Consider the following 23,387-nt stretch of genomic DNA (forward strand, 5'->3'; position numbering starts at 1 on the left):
TTCCGACGACCTTCTCCTTCACCTCACTCATCTCCTTTCTGACCAGCTTAATTCCCGTCGCTCCGCAATCTTCCTCTCCCTGGACCTCGAACGTGCTTATGACCGTGTATGGCATTGCGGTCTCCTCTTCAAGCTCCAAACCTTCGCCCTACGTTCGTCTGATCGGCTCCTTTCTCTCCCACCGTCCTTCCTACGTCACCATCCATAACACAGATTCCTACACCTTTTTCCCCTCCGCCGGTGTGCCCCATGGCACCGTCCTCTCCCCTCTTCTGTACCTTTTCTATACGGCGGACATGTCGCCACCGTCACCCCCCATCCACCTTCTCCAGTTTGCCGATGACACCGCCTTCCTTGCCATTGCCCCCACCCTGCAGCATTCCCAAAACCTTCTCGAATCCCATCTTGACCGGTTCACCGCTTGGTGCAACCAGTGGTTGCTCAAGGTCAATCCCTCCAAAACCCAGGCAATCATTGTAGGCAAAACCACCCCTTCCTTCCGCCTCCTTGATTTCTATCTCACCATCTATGGCCGTCCTATCGCCCTCACTCCCACCCTTAAGTACCTTGGCGTCACCCTCGACCGTCGCCTCTCCTGGACTCCCCACTTCCAGACAATCTGAGCCAAGGCACGCTCCCGACTCCGTCTCCTCAAGCTCCTTTCCAGCTGTACGTAGGGGTCTGGATCCCTCCACCATCCACACCTCATCCCTCATCCGCCCTATCCTTTGTTACGCCCATCCGGGGTTGGGTTGTTTTTGGGAAGGAGACCAGACAGCGAGGTCATCGGTCTCATCGGATTAGGGAAGGACGGAGAAGGAAGTCGGCCGTGCCCTTTGAAAGGAACCATCCCGGCATTTGCCTGAAGCGATTTAGGGAAATCACGGAAAACCTAAATCAGGATGGCCGGACGCGGGATTGAACCATCGTCCTCCCGAATGCGAGTCCAGTGTTTAACCACTGCGCCACCTCGCTCGGTGCCCATCCGGCCTGGATCTCCGCCCCCCCTACCTTTTATAAATCCTTACAAATCCTTGAACACCATGCTCTCCGCCTCGCCTTTCGCATCCGTCTCCCCTCCCCCACGTGGATCCCGTATGATCTCTTCCCCTTCCCCCACCTCCTCCTCTTCCTTGAAAGGATACGGATCCTGTACACCTCCCGCAAACTCGATCCTCCTCATCCACTTGTCTCACCCATCCTGTCCCACACCCACCCACTGCCGCTCCTGTATTCCCAAGTCCCACCCGGCCTCCATCTCTCCACCCTCCTTACCCTCTCCCAAGGTGGCTTCCGCCAGCTCCCCCTCCCTGATGATGTCCTCGTCCCCTCCATCTAACCCTCCTACCATCTTTGATCCTGCCCCCCCCACTTCCGGTGTCCTTTCCTTTAGGCCCTCCCTTCTCTCTCCTTTTCCCCCCATCCCTCTTCCCCCGGACTTCCCCTCCCCCTTTCTCGTTTCCTCGTATCTCCTCAGCCCATGGCATCTCTGCTCTCCCCTCTCCCTCTCCCACCCCCCTCCTCCTTTCTTGGCAGGTCCCCGGACTCGCACACGCTACGTGGACTTTTGCGCGCCGGAGATCATCGCCATCAGTGTCTCGTGTGTGCCGTCGTGTTCAGTGTTCACCATCGCACTCCATCATTCACCTGTGCCATCGCCATCTTCAGTGCTTGTGCGTCGTTTCAACAATTTGCCGTGTGGATTATCGTCGAGTGTGTTTGTCTTTATGTGTCTACTGTTTTATTGCCCATCGTTCTGTAACTTATGTGTATTCTTACTGTTTTTTTCTCATTGTGTATTCTATGGCTGAAGAGCAGCGTAGAATGCTGCTGACAGCCTCACTGTTCTACAGGTTTTAAAATAACAATAAAGTAAAAAATAAACTCACACTTTCCCCAATAGGACTAGCTTTTACAGCACAGGAGTAAACGAATCTGTCACATTACATATATTTTTTGTTGTATTACAAGGCTGTACACATTATTCAATTATGTGAGCAGCACAAGAAATTAAGCTTCGAATTTAACCTACAGTACTCAGTTTACATATTACTTCATACTTAAAAACGCACGTTGTTAACATTTTACTTAAACAGTGCTTTGGCGAAGTTCCGCGTACTTTCTGTCGCAGCTGCGAAGATAATATTTCTAACAGCGACCGATAACCCACAAACATATAATATGAAACACTAATAATCCTTCTAACATCAACTAAAATGTACCCAGAGTCAATAAGCTAAGGTTATGACACGATTCATACGACATTCCTGCCATTTCACACTACTAGCCGTTATACTGATAACTAAACTGATGGATTCGAACTATGTCGTTATTTAACTGTAGCCCCTCGGAGTATGGCCGATATTACACTATCAAATATCTTTGTCAAAAATTTGATCAAAGATGTGATCCAATATTCCGTCCAATATATTTGACAAAGATCTTTGACGTAGCGCTAGAGGGGGTATTACACTGTCATCAAATTTTTCGTCAAAGTTCAAGATGGCTGACAACAACTTGTTACTAACCGCAGCAGTTCTACGTACAAAAATTGCATTGTGTGCACATGCGGAAAAGAAGTGGGGGGAAAAATGGAACCATACATACGAGGTTGACAGTCTTAAAAGTCCTGGGATTACAACTTGATAATAAATTCAGTTGGGAGGAGCACACCACAGAACTGCAGAAAGGCCTTAACAAATCTGTATTTACAATTCGTGTGTTAGCAGACATAGGAAACATAAAAATGAAAAAGCTTGCATACTTTCATTCCATAATGTCATATGGGATAATATTTTGGGGTAAATCTTGAAGTCAAACAAGTTTTCAAGGTCCAAAAGCGTGTAATACGTATTATTTGTGGAGTAAATTCACGGACCTCCTGCAGAAACCTCTTCAAAGAACTGGGTATACTAACTACTGCCTCTCTGTATATTTACTTCTTAATGAAATTTGTCGTAAATAATATATCTCTTTTTCCAACAAACAACTCAGTTCATATATACAATACCAGGAACAAAAATGATCTGCACAAGGACTTAAAAGCGTCTGTGATCTATTCTGTTACTCGTTTTTATTCTCTGTGGGTGTTTTTAGTATTTGGAAGAAGGGGCTGATGACCATCGCAGTCTGGTCCCTTTAATCCCACAAACCAACCAACTTACTTTAGTTCAAAGAGGGGTCCACTACTCAGGAACACTCATCTTCAATAATTTGCCAGGAAACATAAAAAATTTAGTTAGAAATAAAGATCAGTTTAAAAGGAGCCTGAAAGACTTACTAGTGGCCAACTCATTCTACTCCATTGGCGAAATTTTTAATAGAAACAAATGATGTATTGTATTTATTCATACTATTAGTATTGTTATTTCAGCTTAAAAAAATCGACATGTTCCACATCCACGAGGCTCTCCTCAGCACGGATCTATGGAACGAAAAACTTATCTAATCTGGGTGAAGCCGTGGGTTTTACGACGACACGATAAAAGCATTCAACAAAACTTGTTACGTGAGCTTACAGTGGAAGACGTCAAGTCGTACATCAGTTACTTAAGAATGTATGAGCATACATTTCTGTATGTGCTCAATGAAGGGTATCCTCATATCACAAAGCACAATATTCACTTAAGAACTGCTACATCTTCTGAAGACAGGCTCACTATAACACTCCCATTCCTTGCTACAGGAGAGGGTTAGGTTAGATCAGGTCAGGTCAGGTCTCCAATCTTCATGATCTATTTTTGTATTCAGGGTGCCTCACGTTGTAAAGCGCCTCATCAGCTTCAGACATCTCTATTAATTTTGTAGTTGTCGGCACACACCAATTGTATTTACCGGCAATGGTTATAATAACACTACAGACGACAGTACGCTGCAGCGATGCTAGCGCTCCATGTGGTAACAAGTCACATTGCAGTGAACAGAAGACAAGCGGTTTCTTTGATCAAATATACAGCGAGGCCCTAGATTTGATCAAATATTGGACGACATTTGACAAAGTCCCTATTACACTATCAAATATCTTAGACCAAGATATTGGACAAAGAAAATTGATAGTGTAATACCGGCCTATTCGGTATTCGCTAGCGAAAAATAACTTGGCAGTTATTAATAACCGTTAACGATAACGGTTATAAAAGAATAACTGGAACTGTGATAACGGTTACTCCAGAATAACCGTTTGGCCCACCTCTGTCGTGTGTGAACGCAATGAGTCCGCTCTGTAGTTCCTGCCTGCTATCTGTCGACGTCAGTCCGTACTACTCGGCCGCTGCGGCTCGCCACCACCACCACCACCACCACCAGCTGCTGCTCTCTGGCGACGCTGCTCGACACTACGTGGAGCCAGCCAGGTGTAGAATTCCTGCCTCTGTTGTCTGCGAGCCTGACACGCCACAGCTAAATGCGGCGACCGGACTGACGCTATTAAGTAAAAGATTTATTTTGTTCTACGTCGTTATATCATCGTAACAATACTTTAGCGGGAGATGGCTGACGCTGAACCAGCTGATCCGAAAACAGTAATTTATCTACCACTTTATGATGTAAAGTAGTAATTGGTGCAGCGAATTTCATTGAGTGAAACGAAGGAAAACCGGACATAATTTTATGTGAAGCAGGCCCCTTCAGGGGCCCTCACACGTCCAGTTATACTGTCAAACCGTCACTATACTGACCGTCTGAAAGCCCGTACACTGATGAGCTGTATTGATGGCCTTCAAAATATTCTCGGTATTGTTAATACATACTGAAACTGTGAGGTTAAGTATTGACGGTTTTGACAATATTCTATATTCAGATGTTGACAGAGCTTCACGTATTGGCCACTCAGCATTAGTTTTCTTTGGTTGCTTTCAATTCGCCTTTGTTCGTATCACACCTAAAATTCAATTTTTGAAGTGATCTTTTAACATAGAACAATTTTAATAGACCGATGTGAATATAATCACTGTATACACCACTTTAGGATGGTCAACGGATGATTGATTCTCTTATGTCACTTCTTACCTTAGTATAGTATCGGTTGATGAATTACATAACAGTTCGAAAAAGCCCTTTCTCTTACAAAAATACGTCATATATCTGAAATGACTAGTAAGAAATCTGCGAAATGCGTATCAGTTTCTCGAAATTATTAAAAAACGAAAAAAAAAGTTTTTCGTCGGTTGCCTGGACGTATCCCTGCTGGGCAGATATAATTGCTTCACAAGTTCCCCTAAAATTTTAGTAATTATGTTTGCTACTACTACAGAACTAGACTCTGAGCATTCTAATGACCTACATATCGCCAGAAATCTCTTTGTTACTCGTAATTTCTCGTCACCTGAGACTGACTCTCTCGTTAACGTAGGTTGCTTCTCTGATTTATCTCGTCTCAACATTAGTAACTTGTTGTATCTGTATGGTGCAGGACTCACCAGAGACAAAACTTCTGGGTCCATGGTTCTGGTTATCCGTAAGTTAACACGGGGACAGCCGGTCCTTTTTTCAACCATTCTCACACCCATTTCGTCTTTTTAATCTGTCATCCATTGCTTGGAAGCTGTAGGTAATATAACTGCAACACACACTCTTCCTTTCCCGTGTTCGACATCTTAGCTTGTAAAACTAGGCTGTCAACTGAGGATTTTTTTCAGTATTATTGATTATGAGGTCACTTCAGTATATTGCAGGTTTGACAAACTATTATTATCAATAAATATTGAGCACGCGCAGGCCCCTAACAGTTGGCTACACTATGCTGTCGGCATCTAGTTTAAAAAAAAAAAAACTGGAGTACACTAAGAGTGTACCCGAAATTCAGTTAGAACATGACTAAAGTAACGTACAACAACGAATTGATGAAGCTCATAACTAGCTACGAATGTGTCTTATTTATAATAACTGAAGATGATGAGTTGCAAAAGAAAATAAACAAGAGATTGAAAATGATTTGGGGCTGCTGACCTGTAAAGTCAGGGGGCTTCCAAAACTAAACTTCCGACCTGTCCGAAATAGAGGGTATGTGAACAGTGCAACTACGAGGTTGACTTTTAGCAACGAGGTTTTTTTTTTTTTTTTTTACTTTATTGTTATTTTAATACTTGTACAAAGCAAGTAGGCTGGCAGCGGCACACTACGCCGCTCTTCAGCCACAGCGGTTTACAAAAGTAGAAAAACGGAGAAAGGCAATGAAACAAAGTGACGGGCAAAAGAAAGATGTCACATAGACACAAAAAACACGGAGTCGTTCACACGTGACGATAACAACACTGATAACACATTGGCACGGCGCACACAACACTGACGAATCCGACGGCACAAGTGAACGTAGTAGTGGGACGGCGGACACCAAAAACACTAAACGGCGGCACACACACGAGACACAGAAGGCGATGATCTCCGGCGCGCGAATGTTCACTAAGCGTGTGCGAGTCCGGGGACCTGCCAAGAGAGGAGGAGGAGGAAGTGGAGAGGGAGAGCGAGAGGGGAGGGCAGGGATGCCATGGGCAAAGGAGAGAGGGGGAGGGAGGAAGGGGGTGGGGAAGCCCGGGGGAGAGGGGAGGAGGGAGGGGGGAAAGGAAAGAGAAGGGAGGGGATAGGAGGGAGGGAGGGTGCCTAAAGGATAGGACACAGGAGGAGGGGGGGGGATCAAAGTTGATAGGAGGGGTAGATGGAGGGGAGGAGGACATCATCAGGGAGAGGGAGCTGGCGGAAGCCACCTCGGGAGAGGGTAAGGAGGGTGGAGAGATGGAGACCGGGTGGGACATGGGAGTACAGGCGCGGCAGCGGGCGGGGGTGGGAGAGGATCGGGGAGACGAGCGGGTGAGGAGGATCGAGTTTACGGGAGGTGTAGAGGATTCGTATCCTTTCGAGGAAGAGGAGGAGGTGGGGGAAGGGGATAAGGTCATACAGGATCCGCGTGGGGGAGGGGAGACGGATGCGATAGGCAAGGCGGAGAGCATGGCGTTCAAGGATTTGGAGGGATTTATAAAAGGAAGGGGGGGCGGAGATCCAGGCTGGATGGGCGTAACAGAGGATAGGGCGGATGAGGGACTTATAGGTGTGGAGGATGGTGGAGGGGTCCAGACCCCACGTACGGCCAGAAAGGAGCTTAAGGAGACGGAGTCGGGAACGTGCCTTGGCTTGGATTGTCCGGAGATGGGGAGTCCAGGAGAGACGACGGTCGAGGGTGACGCCAAGGTACTTAAGGGTGGGGGTGAGAGCGATGGGACGGCCATAAACGGTGAGATAGAAATCAAGGAGGCGGAAGGAAGGGGTGGTTTTGCCTACAATGATCGCCTGGGTTTTGGAAGGATTGACCTTGAGTAACCACTGGTTGCACCAAGCGGTGAACCGGTCAAGATGGGATTGGAGAAGGTGTTGGGAGCGTTGCAGGGTGGGGGCAAGGGCAAGGAAGGCGGTGTCATCGGCAAACTGGAGAAGGTGGACGGGGGGTGGCGGCGGCGGCATGTCCGCCGTGTACAACAAGTACAGAAGGGGGGAGAGGACGGAGCCTTGGGGCACACCGGCGGAGGGGAAAAAGGTGTAGGAATCGGTGTTATGGATGGTGACATGGGAAGGACGGCGGGAGAGAAAGGAACCGATCAGACGAACGTAGTTAATGGGTTAGCAACGAGGTATCGCGGTGCTCGTTAAATGGGGGAACAAGACAGCACACCATTGGGTCAGGGACCAGGCTGGGGTGGTGGACGTTATGAGGCGTGGAAACTAGAAAGATGGATTACATAAACGTACCGCACATCGGACTTTCCTAACAGTATTGTAATACTTCTATTAGAATTTACGACGAACTTATTACTTTGCATGGACAGGTTCAGAAACAAATAGTCTGAACCTTCCAAAAATTCTGATTTATTTCTCTTGTTTGCTTTGCCAATTTACATTTAGTGTGCTGCTGCTGCATGCAACGTTACAATTTGCCATATATAATAAACACATTAGCAAGAACGTTGCTGGGTGTGAAGTACATTCCTTACAAGTTGACCATAGATATGAACATTTATTCCAATTTCCTGAAGCAACTAGAAACAAGTAATTGATATCAGTAAGGACATCTTTCTTATTTTCAGCATTTTCCTGCTGAACAGCTTATTGCGAGATCCAGTACACAGCCGTTACGTCCTGCAGTGTTGCTCGACGTCGCCGGCAGATGTCAGCTCGAAACGCTGTCCGGAAAACATGGCGATCGTTTTATCCCTGTCTCGTGTCGCCGTCATCGTGACGTAGGCCCGCGTCATCGCGTGTGCCACGAGTTGTCCGATCGACTGTTGTGTGAATGCTGTATACATCGACTGTTGTGTGCATCTTCGATCTGCATTGCTATTTCCTATTTGTTTGTGTGGTTTCATTGTCCGGTGTTGCTCGCGTGAACGGCGTTCTGAACATGGTCTCTAACGGAGATGAGAAAGCTTTCGAACAGATCCTTCAAGATAATCTGAAAGATTTCGCTTTCGGTAACGACGGCAAATACTGTGGCTACTGTGATTCGGGGGAAGAGATCAAAAGACTATTGAATAGTCTTAAGTGCATAGGGTATTCATACTCGGTAAGGAGCAGCCACCATCGCCAAAAATTGCATGAAGCCGCCACCAGTAAGTAAATTAGTGTCTCAACGTATTTCATGTAACTGAAATAAGTGGTGTCGCATTTTCTGCTAACTTTCTTAGAAAACTTTTGTTTCTATTCCAGGTAACCCACGAATCTTCTTCCAGCAATTTCAGGGTAACGTCGAAATCCCATTTATGGGATATCCGTTTTCGGTGGAATATTCCAGCTACCAACAATGCACCCTGGGCCCCTAATATTACAGTAAAAAGGAGACTGTTGTTCCAAGTCACCTGGTAAGTTATACGAAATTGTCTTCACTTATTTTTATTTGTATACGTGTTTATCCAATGTAGGGATCCTTTGAATTACACACACACACACACACACACACGTGTACATCTGGGCTAATGCTCTTAAGCTACATTACTTGGCTACAATTCCGCTATATTCATTTACTATAAATACTAATGAATTAGGGACATCATGGTTGGTATTTTTTGCTATTATTTTGAAATATGACAATCCCAAAAATTGATATTGAAACCAGAATTTAATCAACTAATTAGTTTAATGTGACCCCTATGTGACTAAATTTAGAAAATGATTTTCATCTTATGTACCTAATTACATGCAATTTTTGTTTTAGGCACACTGTACTTCCATAGTATCCAAAATAAAGGTTAAAATACATGTATTCTTTTAATTATTAACTTCTTGCAATATTTTGTTTTGTTTAACTTTAAAAAGTATTTTTAGAAGTCAGTTTTCCCCCCTCTTTAAAAAAATGATTTTCCAAGATAAAATATTTAATACACTGTTGATTAATATGACTCACTCTGTACCCAAGTACTATATTATTGTTCATGCAAAATTTAGCTTTTATAATTGTAATAGTGGATGAGATGATAGATGCTTAATTAAGCAGAAACATTGTTTGTGTGAAATTGAAACTGAAGATTTATCATTTTCTTCTTTATGATAACACGTCAAAACATTCCAGCTCCATAATTTTGTTGATTCTGAGTTCTTTTTCATCTCATATAGCATTCTTAATTTTCTTTTTTGTTGTGGACTCCTTTATCAGGCTTTCAGCAGCTTTTTCTGCTTCAGCAACACATTGCCTGTCTACTCGTTGCAGCCCACTTTTCATGTCCCTATTTCTGATGCCTGGTCTGCTCGTTGTTAATCTGCTCATTACTAAATCGTTCCAACATATTTCAGTGTCCTTCAGAGCTATGTGAAGAGCTGATATCCCAACAAAAATAGTCTTTAGCAAGCATTCCCAAATGAAACAATTGAAGCTTTCATTTGCATTCTGTGTTTTGCCATGTCAATATTTTTCCAGGAGTTTAGAATTTGAAAGATCTCCATATGTTGCCTTTAGTTCTGCCATAGCAGTTTCTGGCATGATGTGCATGTGTAAGTTTTTGTCCATGTGCTTCACAGTTAGTATACTAACACCATGAAGTGTTTCCTTTTTGGCAGAGTTATTGCTGTGGATCTTCAGTGAAAAAGAGTTGCTCAAATTTCTTTTCTCACCTCACCTCACTGACATTTTTGCTGTTTCTCATGAACATCCTCATTCCGTATTTCTGATTTCATGAGTCTGCCTTGTCTACAATCCCTCCACTATCAGAGTGTTCTTTTCCTGTCAAGTCCTTGCAGAGTTCCTGAAGTCTTGCTCCCATTCTCTTCTGCATATGTCCTATAAATTCAAGTTTTTTGGTTTCACCATATGGTTTAGCAACCTCAACACTTAAAACCTTCAGAGTCACCATCACAAAGGTAGTGAGTGTATTGCACATCTTCTCTAGCAACTGATCTAATACAAACAGCTTCTGGATTAGAAAGGCATTTGAACACGAAAAAGATGAGGTACTACACATAATATAGGTCCATCTTTTTTGAACGTGTACGATTATTGTATTGCTTTAATACCCAAATATGTATCACCATAGTTGTGGTGTCCTCAGCAGTTTCTTTTATTTATTTTGTGTGTATCTCCTGTTTCCTTTTTGGCAGAGTTATTGCTGTGGATCTTCAAGAAAGGGGATAAAAGGAGATGTGAGAACTACAGAGGAATCACCCTGCTATGCCACTGTGGAAAAATCTATGAAAAGATCCTGGAGAAGAGAATAAGAAGCAGTATTGAAAGTAGACTGCAAGAGGAGCAGTATGGTTTCAGACCGGGAAGATCAACAACGGACCTCATATTTGCGGTAAGGCAACTGCAGGAAAGGCACTATGAGTACGGGAAGGACTTAATCATGGCCTTTTTAGATATTGAGAAGGCGTATGACAGTATCTGTAGGGACAAGCTCTGGGATGTGCTGAACGCAAAAGGGATAGATGAAGAGATAACACGAAAAGTCAGAAAAATGTATGAGGGAAGTGAGAGTTGTGTGAAAGTGGGGAGGGAACGTACTGCATGGTTCAAGCTGGAAAATGGGCTGCGACAGGGAAGTGCACTTTCGCCTTTATTGTTTATTATTGTTATGGATGAAATCCTACAGCAAGTATCAGATGCAATTGGAGATCATAAAATGAAAGCAGTGCTTTTTGCCGATGACCTGATGTTATGGGGAAATTGCGAGAAGGAGGTGCAAGAGCAGTTAGATGTATGGGAGGCAACGGCAGCACAATATGGAATGCATTTCTCTGCAAAGAAAAGTGAAATAATTGTCACAACAAGGAAGAAGAATAGGCCAAATGTGGATATAACTTGTGGAGGGGAAAAATTACAAGTGGTAGAGAACTTCAAGTACCTGGGAAGCATGATTGAAAGTAAGGGAGGAAACGCAATGGAAATAAATGAAAGGTGCAGAAAAGCAGGGCAGTTCTACAAATGCATTAGGGGGCTTATTTGGAGCAAGGAGGTGCCACAGAAATCCAAGGGAATTATATACCGTACATACTTTGTCCCCATATTGACATACGGAAGTGAGACATGGGTAATGCACAAAAGCGACAAAAGTAGAATACAGGCTAGTGAAATGAAGTTCCAGAGGAGCAGGTTGAGTGTAACAAGACGAGACATATTGCGAAATGTGTATGTGAGGGAAAGACTAAAGGAGGAACCAGTACAGGACAGGATAGAAAAATCAAGACTACAGTGGTATGGACACATGAAGAGAATGTATGAGGGAAGAATTCCAAAGAGGATGTTTGATCTGCAACTGGAGGGGAAGAGGCCCAGAGGAAGACCAAGAGATAGATGGGTGAAGGGAGTGAAGGAATGTGTGACGAGAAGAGGAGAGAACTGGACGAAGGTGGAAGAGGGGGAATGGTGGAAAGACAGAACACGATGGAGAGGCTTGTGTTCCCGACAGACCCAGCCAGTGGCTGGAAACTGTCCAAGATGACGACGATGTATCTCCTGTGACTGACAAACCAAAATCAGCCATGGGTCTAAAGACAAGTGTATTAATTTAGACATGTGTATCATTTTGGTTCACCTGCCTCGAGAAGACTGGGTGTTTGTGTTGTCCTCATAATTTCATCTTGAAAGTGGTGTGATTGGGCTGAGCAAAGGTTCGGAATTTGTGTGGGCACTGATAACCATGCATTTGAGTGCCCCACAAACCAATCACCACCACCACCAGCATTTTGGTTGGGGGATGCAGGACACACAGAAAGTAGATAAAAAGAAATAAACCATTGAAGGTGCCACAACTGTTGTGATAAATGTTTGGATATTAAAACAATAATTGTGTATGCTAAAAGGTGGGCCCATGTTTAATTCATAATTATTTTTCTGCAAGCACAGGAAAAGAACTCAAAATTCCAATAGTTTATGATAAATGCTTCTTCAAAATTCACAATTGTACTAAAGTTCCTTGCAGAGTATTAGTGGAAGGCTTCAATTTCTGATGTACTTAAAGTTGCTCTTAGTGAACTGGGTTGATTCATAATAATTACATGCGATTATCTTTGTTGGCATTTAAGAAGGAAGCCCATAATGAACAGAGGCAGTGTCTTATATCATCAAGACTATTGGTGTTGAGAGGTGTCATACTAACTTGCTTAGTAGTAGACAGTGGTAGTGTGCAGAGAGAGTGATGTCAGAAGTTTTATCAGGTCCCATCTTTTAAAATATGGATATTATTTTTCAGGGGGTGAAAGAAGCAGCCTAAAGTGTCTGTTCTCTGCAGTCTGGCCATTCAGCCACCAGAGAGCTTATCAGTTCCTTCTGTAAATAGGGTCCTACCTGGGTGATGAGTGGGAAGGGGTTCTTGTACTTTCGATTCTGTCTCATTTACTTCTTCAGTTCAGACTCCTTTCACTTCACCCTCATTGTGCAGGCAGAAACTGGCTGAAATATCCCAGTTCCTATTCCACATCTCTGTATAATGCAAACTTTGATTTTTTGTTACATTACACCATACTAATTCATTTTGTTGGCCATTCATGTAGGATGGAACTCTTGCAATCGTGTGTGTGTGTGTGTGTGTGTGTGTGTGGGTGTGTGTGGGTGTGTGTGTGTGTGTGTGTGTGTGTGTGTGTGTGTGAGAGAGAGAGAGAGAGAGACAGAGAGAGAGAGAGAGAGTCACTAAAACAAATATGATGCTTATGGTTGCATAAATATATATGGCTACAGCACAACTACACATATGTTGCTCATGCCGCCGATAATAGGCTGTAACTTATTTCTTTACTGGGTTTTCAATAAAAGATTCCTCCAATGTGTACTTTCTGGTACATGAAAAGCACAGTCACTTACAGAAAATATTTTCAGCATATGTTGGCTTAAAACAGTTGTTTGTTAGGATAGTTTGACACTGTTCTATTGAACAGAACTAAATGTTATCCTTAACCACAAGTTAGATCAATAATATTTAGTAGCTCTTTAACATTTAGAACTCTCCTGATGACAATAATATTTTTGGTCTACTTGTGGAAGCTTATTACAACCTTTTCCTGTGTGCAGGACACAAATTTGGCATTTACCTTAGATTTTTTTAAGATTTTGGTGTTGGTCGGATTTAATTTCATCTTTGTGTATGAAAGATGTTCTGTAGGGATTATTTGATTCTGCAGTAATTACAAAGATTTCACATTACATTTTGAAACTACAGTGGATCATAGGCATTACACATCTTAATAAGTCATGTTATACCTTCATCAGTGTAGTCCATATGAGGTGCCAAATGTTTTTATGGTAAATTTTCACTAACTTTTAAGCAAAAGGCACTGCACTTCCCAAAACTTGATAGGTGTAGCAAAAACCCTACTAATTTTTTTGCTTAAATTGTCGAAAAGTTTTGTAAAGTACAATGCAAAACACGTGATATAGTGATTATGACGGTGATAATATGAAATGAAGTGTTATGAAGCATAGATCGTGAAAGTGACCCCTTAAGGCTTACAGGTTATTGCACTTTGAAAGTAAACTGCAGATTTTGACTGATTGGTGTACTGTCATTTTAAACCTTGATCACTGTACGAAAGATATCCTTGCATGGAACTCTCAGCAGTTTTGAACAGAGCACTACTCTTTTTTGTATCCCTACTTCATAACTTAAATATTGGTTGTACCATCTGTACAGTGCTCCAGAAAACGATGCCATGAGTAATTATGAAGTGGTTATGTACATGCCATAACATTTAAAGCATAGACTCTACACTAATGATTCATATTCCTGTCTTGTCATGTTACTATTTTTATCTGCCATCCTGTAGTACTATTGGGTGTGATGTCACTGTTTGAATATTTCGGTGTTCTTTTCTTGTTACAGTTTATGTGTTTCATGTTTTCTACAATTTTGTAATTTTAATATTAGCACTTTACTGCATTTGGGGGGGGGGGGGGGATTTGGTGTGTACATTGGTACAGTGAGTTTAAAAGTGTTAGGCAACAATACTTAAGTCTGAGATTTAAATATTGATTGTGATTTAGAGTACTTTCTTCATATAGTTTTATGTACCTTTTAATCCAGGGTTCACTGTTAGGTTTCTTGTAAAATTCAAATTATTTTGGCCTACAGAAAACCTTGTATGTGACTCTTCTGGATGTAGCATTTGAAGTTATAATTAATATTCTTTATACTTTCAGGCTGACCAGCAAAAAAGAGATTGTTGATTATGGATACGAAAAAGAGCGATTGCCCTGCCACTTTTTCAATTAAATGTGTTAAAGTGTATCCAGGCTATTGTGTTCAATCAGTAGATGATCGTGAAATTAAAAAGAAAGTAAGTATGTGGTTTCTATTCTGTAATTTGATGTTTTTATGTAATTTGTTCTAGAAATAGTCTATTGCTCCACAAACTATTTGTACTTAATGCTTTGTCTCTTGTTAATTATAATAATTTTTGTGTTAAAGGTTGTCCGTAGTTTAAAACAGGCTTTGGAGGCAGCCAATAAACCTGAAAGTGTTCTTCGCTTTTATGTGAGGGCGTCACCACCAGACCACCATACCCACAGCACAGAAAGCATAAAAGCAAGTGGAGACATACGTCCCTTGCTAGCTGCGGAAATAGCAAAAGTTGTTGAAGATGGAACTACATCTGTGAGAATAATAAAGTTACACCTTGAAAGATTTGTGAACATAACCTTCACTGGACCACACAAGCCAGATAATATGAACACTACATTTTACCTCACAATATATAGTCATGTGTACAGGGCCCTTAAGAAATTGAAGAAAAGTGTGTTTGACCAAGATGCTTTGCAAATGCAGATTAATGAGTGGCAGAAAGAATATAGAGGTGACAATATTTTTTTCAGGCCTTTTTCAGATGTCGATGGAGAAATACAGCCATTGCTGTTTTGTTACGAGAGTGCATGGCAGAAGGATATGTTAAAAAAATATGGAGATGTATGTTTGCTTGATGCCACCTACAAAACAACAAAATATGACATTCCTTTATTTTTTGTTACAGTAAAGGCAAACAGATGCTGTTTAGTGGTAGGTTTTTTCTTTATTCAGGTAGAAGATACAAGGTCAATTGCTGAAGCGCTACTTGTTTTCAAGAGGTGGAATACAGACTTCAACCCAACCTACTGGGTTACTGATTTCTCAGAGTCCGAGATAGCGGCAATTAAAGAAATATTTCCATTTTCAAAAGTGTACTTGTGTTCATTTCACAGGGAACAGGCTTGCGGGCGATGGGTTAAAAAGGGAGGGAATCTAACTGTAGGAACTGATAGGGAGTCTGTTCTGGAGCTGCGGCACTATGTTGCAGCGTCTCCATCTGAGGAACAGTTCAAACTCCATGTTGAAATGTTAGAGACTCATGAGGTTTTTCGTAGGAACCCCAAGGCACTTATTTATTTTAAAAAATCAATGGCTCTCAGTTGCTGAAAAGTGGGTGAGAGCTTTCGAGAATATTGGCATATTTGCCAATATTAGAACCACAAACGGTGCTGAAACAATGAACAAGAAGGTCAAAAAGTCTTTTCTGAACTACGACACAGACAAAACATTAACAGGAGTTGTTAAGGTATTAGTAAATAGTTTCATGATGGGGGACACAGCTTTAGAGCTGATTAAGTTCCTACAGCTTTTCGGCTTAATTGCCGAGGTGGTGAAGTGCGGTGTGTGCCGTGAACCAATGAAATTGGTTAAAGTTCCGGCCTCTCGGACCAGGGACGGTTATATGTGGCGCTGTCGCAAAGACGATATATGGCGTTCCATACGCCGCGGTACCTGGTTCGAGAAGTCTAGGTTGGGCATGCGCGAGATTGTGCTTGTTACATGTTACTTTTGTTGTTGATGCCCACAGACTTTTTGCGCGCATGAGACTGGTGTGAGTGAGAGGAGCGTTTTAGATTGGTATTCCTTTTGTCGTGAAGTGTGTTCGGAATTTATTAAGTACAGGCGTAAGTTGGGGGGGCATAGGGTTGTTGTGGAGGTGGACGAGTCACAGTTTGGGAAAAGGAAGTATGGGAGGGGCAAGTCTGTGGCTGGTCTTTGGGTGTGGGGGGCTGTTGTCCCGGGGGGGGGATTCGGAATGTGTTTTTGGGGTTGTGGAAGGGAGGTCCAAGGCTGAATTAGTGGGGTTAATTGAAGAATATATAGAGCTGGGGTCCACCATAGTTTCTGATGCTTTTTCTTCTTATAGGGGGTTGGGTGAGAGGGGATTTAATCATTTAGTAGTGAACCATAGTTTGGAGTTTAAGAATTATGAGACCGGGGCTTGTACTAATACAATAGAGGGGATGTGGGGGTTGGTTAAGTCAGTTCTTGGGAGGGGGAAGAGGCGCTCTTCCAACCTTCAGTCTCATTTAGATGAGTACTGTTGGCGGAAGAGTGTCCCAGAGGGCTACTGTATTGTTCGGGTTTTCTTAAGGGCTGTGGGTAAAATGTATAGGCTGAAAGTTGTTAGTTAGGGTGGTCTGGGTAGGTAGGTGGGTGGATGGCTGTGGCTCAGGGTGGGGTGGGTGGTTTATTTTGTTGTATAGTATTTGTTAAGGGGGGGAGAGGGGGAGTGAGTTTGTTTTTTGTTTTAGTTGTGGAGGATCTATTTTGTTGAAATTTTTGTTGAGTTGTAGTGTGTGATTGAGATTTTTTTATGTTGCATTTGGTTTTTGTTTGGGTGTTTTTTATTTTGGGGTCGGGGGGGGGGGGGTTGAAGTGTGGGTGGATTGGGTTTTTCTTTTGGTTTAGTATTTTTTCGTTGGTTTGTATATATATATATATATATATATATATATATATATATATATATATATATATATGTGTGTGTGTGTGTGTGTGTGTGTGTGTGTGTGTGTGGTGGCCAATCTAGTTTGTGGGGCTGGAACTTTCTTGTGGTAAGTTCTCATTTTTTTGTTTTTGGCGTACGTGTTGTGTATTGGGGTATAGGGAAGTGTTTCATTGAAATTTGTGGCTGTGAAGGTTGCTATTGTTATTGGGAAATGTTTTTGAGTTACATAGGTCAAGGGTAGTGGTCGATTCTAATTTATGGGATCGGGAGCTGCTGTAGATCTGTGTAGGTCAAGGGAAGTGTTTGTTCGTAATGTTTGGAGTGCATTTTGATTTTTGTATTGGGAGATAGGATCGGGAGTTGCTGTTGAGCTATATAGATCAAGGGAAGTGTTCGATCCCAATTTATGGGATCGGGAGCTGCTGTAGATCTGTGTAGGTCAAGGGAAGTGTTTGTTCGTAATGTTTGGCGGTGTATTTTGATTTTTGTATTGGGAGATGGGATCGGGAGTTGCTGTTGAGCTATATAGGTCAAGGGAAGTGTCCGATTCAAGATAATATTGTGTTTTGTGGTATTTGGTGAGTTTTGTGATGTCGATTTTTTTCGTCGTTTTGTATGGGGGTGGGTGGCTAAATTTGTTTATATTTAGTTTCTCCCCACCCAAAAACCCCCAATTTCCCACACTTGTCCCGTTAGTCATTAGGCTTTTTGTGAAACGTGCGTGTGTGTGTTTTTCGATGTATTTTCGTCTTTATGATACGTATGCAATGATTTTATATCCACCATATTGGAATTGTCGTTTATGGTCGTTTCCGCCATATTTGTGACGTCATGGGTCAAAGCGGATGGGTGGGATCGGACGCTTCCGTATTTCCGAAGATGGAACTACATCTGTGAGAATAATAAAGTTGCACCTTGAAAGATTTGTGAACATAACCTTCACTGGACGACATAAGCCAGATAATATGAACACTACATTTTACCCCACACATCTCACAATATATAGTCATGTGTACAGGGCCCTTAAGAAATTGAAGAAAAGTGTGTTTGACCAAGAGGCTTTGCAAATGCAGATTAATGAGTGGCAGAAAGAATATAGAGGTGACAATATTTTTTTCAGGCCTTTTTCAGATGTCGATGGAGAAATACAGCCATTGCTGTTTTGTTACGAGAGTGCATGGCAGAAGGATATGTTAAAAAAATATGGAGATGTATGTTTGCTTGATGCCACCTACAAAACAACAAAATATGACATTCCTTTATTTTTTGTTACATTAAATGCAAACAGATGCTGTTTAGTGGTAGGTTTCTTCTTTATTCAGGTAGAAGATACAAGGTCAATTGCTGAAGCGCTACTTGTTTTCAAGAGGTGGAATACAGACTTCAACGCAACCTACTGGGTTACTGATTTCTCAGAGTCCGAGATAGCGGCAATGAAAGAAATATTTCCATTTTCAAAAGTGTACTTGTGTTCACTTCACAGGGAACAGGCTTGGGGGCGATGGGTTAAAAAGGGAGGGAATCTAACTGTAGGAACTGATAAGGAGTCTGTTCTGGAGCTGCGGCACTATGTTGCAGCGTCTCCATCTGAGGAACAGTTCAAACTCCATGTTGAAATGTTAGAGACTCATGAGGTTTTTCGTAGGAACCCCAAGGCACTTATTTATTTTAAAAAATCAATGGCTCTCAGTTGCTGAAAAGTGGGTGAGAGCTTTCGAGAATATTGGCATATTTGCCAATATTAGAACCACAAACGGTGCTGAAACAATGAACAAGAAGGTCATAAAGTCTTTTCTGAACTATGACACAGACAAAACATTAACAGGAGTTGTTAAGGTATTAGTAAATAGTTTCATTCCTGGCCTCATGAAAAAGTATTGCCAAATTAATTGTGTTATTAGAAAGAACAATGAAGTTGTACCTGCATTTTTGCATGGAAAGACGCAGGAATTTATAACACACGTGTGGAAACGATATTCTTCTGCAGAAGAAAGCTTCAGTAAAGAGTCAGTGTCAGTAGTAAGTGAGGGTGTTTTTTCTGTGAAAAGCGACACTTCAAAAGATCTTAGGTATACTGTAAACTTTGCGGAACCCAGTTGTACATGTGAAGATTACCAAAAGCACAAATATATGTGTAAACATTTTTTCTTTATTTTCTATCCCCAGTGGGGTTTTGACAAAGTAAATGAAAAGTACAGAAATAGCCCGTTAATTTGTTTGGATAGGACATATGGGTATGGTGCAAGTGGCAGCTGTCTTTCACAGACTGATTCCGCACTGTGTGAATTAGAGGAGTCCAGCGGTGATGATGCTATGAATGAAGAGCATAACATTCCTGAACCATCAGCTTCTTCTCCATCTCTGTTTCGAGAGGCAAGAGAGAGATGTCGGAATATTATAAGTCTCACATACAGTTGTGACAATGACACGATAAAAAAGTGTTAGAGGCACTTAAAAATGTGGAACATATTGGAAGGTTGTCGAACCCTACAGAAAATGGCCTTCCTTTATCAGCGACATCATCTTCAAAAATGTAGGAACACTCATTTAAATGGAGGCAGAATTTGTGAAACACATATTTGCCCTTTTGCTTTTCTGGATGTTCATATAGATTTAAAAATGAAATGGATTGATCAGAGTATGGTGAGTTAAGTGTCTACAGCAATCACTTACATTGGGAGATTTTTCAGTTTTACATTAAAATATGTGGTAGTACAGCAAATTTAAAACTGGAAGAACTTCCCAACCAAAATGAAAGTCATGGTTACACAACTTGCCACACCCTCATAAATACATTTTACCATCAATAGTTAAAGTATATACCCAACTGTGTGCTGATTGTGCTGCTACTGATACTTTTTTGTTAAATGGTATTGGTATCATGAAGCAAGACTGGAAGTACCAAAAAGCTCTTCTTTATTTCTTATAACAATAATAATAATTATTATTACACTTTATTACAAACATTGTCATAGTTATTGGAGAAATACATAATAGGTGGTACCAATGGTCATTACTGAAGGTTGATACAAGAGAAGTAAAACTCTGAATGGTTCCTAAAAAGCAGATCTGATCAAATTTTACAGAAAGCTACATGTAAATATACAGGAGTAAAAACTGTCACCACTGTTGGCATGAGAGTTTCCATAATACTATAGCTAAGACTTTGTATGTAGTGTTTGACAATTCAGTATGGTACTTTTCCAGTAATGGGTAATGAAAATGTCATGGCGCCTGTGCAGAAGTGCCTATTTCATATTAGAGTTAGCGACACATGTGTGCACCTGTTTAATGTTAAAAAGTGTTGTTTTTATATATGTTCGATCAGAAGTTAAACAACAACACTTTTCGTGTAAAACAGATGCACACGTGTGTATGTAATTGTAACAGGAAACAGATGCATATGCACATGTACCATGTTCATTTCCCATTACTGAAAAATGACTGACCATTCTAACTACATTTTATTTAGGGTTTATGTAAAAATTAGTAATGTTTACAGGGCTTTCTTGTCTCTTTTGCAACAAGTGAGGGTTTGGCACTCATTTATGTTCCACTACAGTTTCCGCACAAAATATTCAAACTTACTACTTGCACTGATTCAGTACAAAAGTCAATTTCTAAAGCATATGACACCATCGCATTGTTGCATCTTTCTGTGCAGGCTCAGGGATATATGTTTCAATGGTAGGATTTTTCTGGCAGTCTGGAATGAGGTTAGAGAGAAAACTATTGCTAAGACCATAAATCCAGTAATGTTTCAACACCATTTGTGTGTGTGTGTGTGTGTGTGTGTGTGTGTGTGTGTGTGTGTGTGTGTGTGTGTGTGTGTGGGTGTGGGTGTGTGTGTGTGAGAGAGAGAGAGAGAGAGAGAGAGAGAGAGAGACTACTTCCAAAAGCAGTTGCTCAACCATTTAGTCTCGTGGATCACACACACACACACACACACACACACACACACACACACACACACACACACACACACACAAATTGATATTCTTTAATTATCCTTCAAGATGCAGCTGGCTAGTAGTACGCATCGCAACATAAAAATTAATATATTCCCCACAGACAAGAATTAGATATGAACCAACAAAATTTCATGCAAGGATATTGCCAAAATTTGTGCCCCGTTAAGTTTTAATGATTCCATAACAACAGATGATGTAACATGTCACCACAAGAAGTAATGCACTCCCATTTTCTACAGTTAGATAACCTGGTTCCTAAGACAGAAGTGTCAAGTGCGTCCTCGTGAAATAATGTAAATAGCTTTTTCCAAAAGGGAAATGCATCCTTAATAGTTTTTACCTTGAACTCTAAGAAACTGGCACCCAACCCATTAACTGTGGATGATGATTGTTCCATCTCCTGGAAATTTGTAGAACTTCATAAATTGGCACTCGTACAATCAACTTAAAAGGAGGGTCGAGGAAAAGAAAAATCCAACCACTAAACACCACATCTTTGCATTGAGTGTCAGGCAAAACATAGGAAAGTCATATTTTGTATATATCATCTAGCAAATTAACTTGCATTGCTTTGTGTCACTGTTCTGCACTGCATTGGTATTGGGATTCAGACTCAGCAGGGAAAAGGTTCACATCCATAGGTTCTGTTTGTGCTCATTAATCTCAATCTGTATTAAATTTTCTTCACATTGCAAATTGTCTGTGAAGTAAAACTTCGTGTGGTCGTGGTGTCACTTGATTTCTCTAGTGAAGTCAACGGGAATAAGTAGATTCTGTAAGCTTATGTGGATTTGGTTTATGTAGCTAAGTGGTACTTAATATTTAAAATTTGATAATCTTGTCACTGTTAAATACATAAGAATTTTTTTGTACTTACTACTATAGACATAGGATTTTTGTGTAAATGAACTCTTAAAAAACTACAAATGTATTTGTTTTTGTAAATAAAGTGGCATGTCTCACACCATAATAAATTGTCCAGATGAGCAGTGTAACATCTGAAATATCAGTATATATGTTATGGATGTATACCATGTTTTTAATGAAAACTGTAATCATATTGTTTGTCCAATAAAACCAAATTTTGATTCTTTTTTTCTGTTTCATTTCTAAATACTTTGCGATATTAATGGCATAAATTATTACATTCTTGTATAAGGTAATATTTTGCAGATGTGCAAATTGTGGAAAAATGTGAAGGATGAGATGAATTAGGAAAAGTGTTATTTTGTTGAAAACCAACATTCTGAGCCTAAAGCTGTGTACAAAATACAAATTCAGGGCCATTAAATGTCAAATCATGCAGGTCATGTCTCATCTCAGATTTTCATGACACTTTGCATGTTCGGTCGTATTTATAACACCTTCTGCAAAATCTTTTTGTCCTCGGACTAAAAATTTCTTTATATTGGATTTTAAATGTAGTACATATCTAAATAAATGCCCAAAACTCAGGTGTTTATGAAGCTTTCAATTTGGATTCTTTTCCATAAGTTAAGAGATGCACATACTTAACTGGCATGTAATTATTTAAGCACTAAAGTTAAAAAAAAATACAGAAAGTTTTAATGTCACTTTCCAAGTTCTGGAAAAACTACAGACACCTTGAAAAATGCTTATGTCACATTTCTCCACCCTGGTGGGAAATTAAAATTGATCTTAAATAATTCCCATGACAGTAAACGTTGTAATAAAATAAAATTATTACTGGGTTTTTCAAATGGACACACAAACGCAAAATCACAATACTTTGTATTGCGTAGGAAAAAAAAATTCTATATAAGATGACATGCACTTTTTCTACGTGTTACTCTGCATGGCAATAGTGCAAAATTTCTCCACGTCATGAATTTGAGGGGAAAAACTGGAATTTTTTTACAAATTTAAATGCTGCAACTAAAGTTAGTCATTTGGGTTGCATTACTTCATACAAAAATAACATCTTATTTTCATCACACACTGCCATATTTTCCGAGATGTGACAGAAGGGATGTATCTTCATTGGGAAAAAATTAATACCTATTTTTGACTAATGGGAATATAGAAAATCAACTTAAGCTGTTCTCGAGACAATAAATTTTAAATATGTAAAACACTTTCTGACAGTTGATACAAGATTTATTTTTGTTGAAACTTTTTTTTTTTTAAAGAAAAAAAGCAGTGGCACCCTGAGTTTTGATAGATATTGGAAGTCCATTAAACACATGTCACATCATTGTT

At 40.9% G+C, this 23,387-nt stretch overlaps 1 protein-coding gene across 1 annotated transcript; it reads left to right on the top strand.

The window, feature by feature from the left end:
• Positions 1–8,350: 8,350 nt before the first annotated feature.
• On the top strand, positions 8,351–22,248 carry LOC126213327 (uncharacterized). Its single transcript, XM_049941017.1, has 5 exons — positions 8,351–8,594; positions 8,692–8,843; positions 14,603–14,739; positions 14,871–15,146; positions 18,180–22,248. The coding sequence occupies exons 3-5, from the start codon at positions 14,632–14,634 to the stop codon at positions 18,891–18,893; spliced, it is 1,098 nt and encodes a 365-aa protein (XP_049796974.1). The 5' UTR covers positions 8,351–8,594; positions 8,692–8,843; positions 14,603–14,631; the 3' UTR covers positions 18,894–22,248.
• Positions 22,249–23,387: the final 1,139 nt, after the last annotated feature.

This window comes from Schistocerca nitens, chromosome 11 (genome assembly GCF_023898315.1).
Source record: "Schistocerca nitens isolate TAMUIC-IGC-003100 chromosome 11, iqSchNite1.1, whole genome shotgun sequence".
Taxonomy (NCBI): Eukaryota; Metazoa; Arthropoda; class Insecta; order Orthoptera; family Acrididae; genus Schistocerca; species Schistocerca nitens.

Bases quoted from the DNA above. Each gene is read 5' to 3' on its own strand.
- LOC126213327 (XM_049941017.1), top strand. From the start codon at position 14,632: ATGGATACGAAAAAGAGCGATTGCCCTGCCACTTTTTCAATTAAATGT. The intron at 14,740-14,870 runs GTAAGTATGTGG...TTTGTGTTAAAG, and splicing joins ATCGTGAAATTAAAAAGAAA to GTTGTCCGTAGTTTAAAACA. The intron at 15,147-18,179 runs CTCACAATATAT...ACTACATTTTAC, and splicing joins ATATGAACACTACATTTTAC to CCCACACATCTCACAATATA.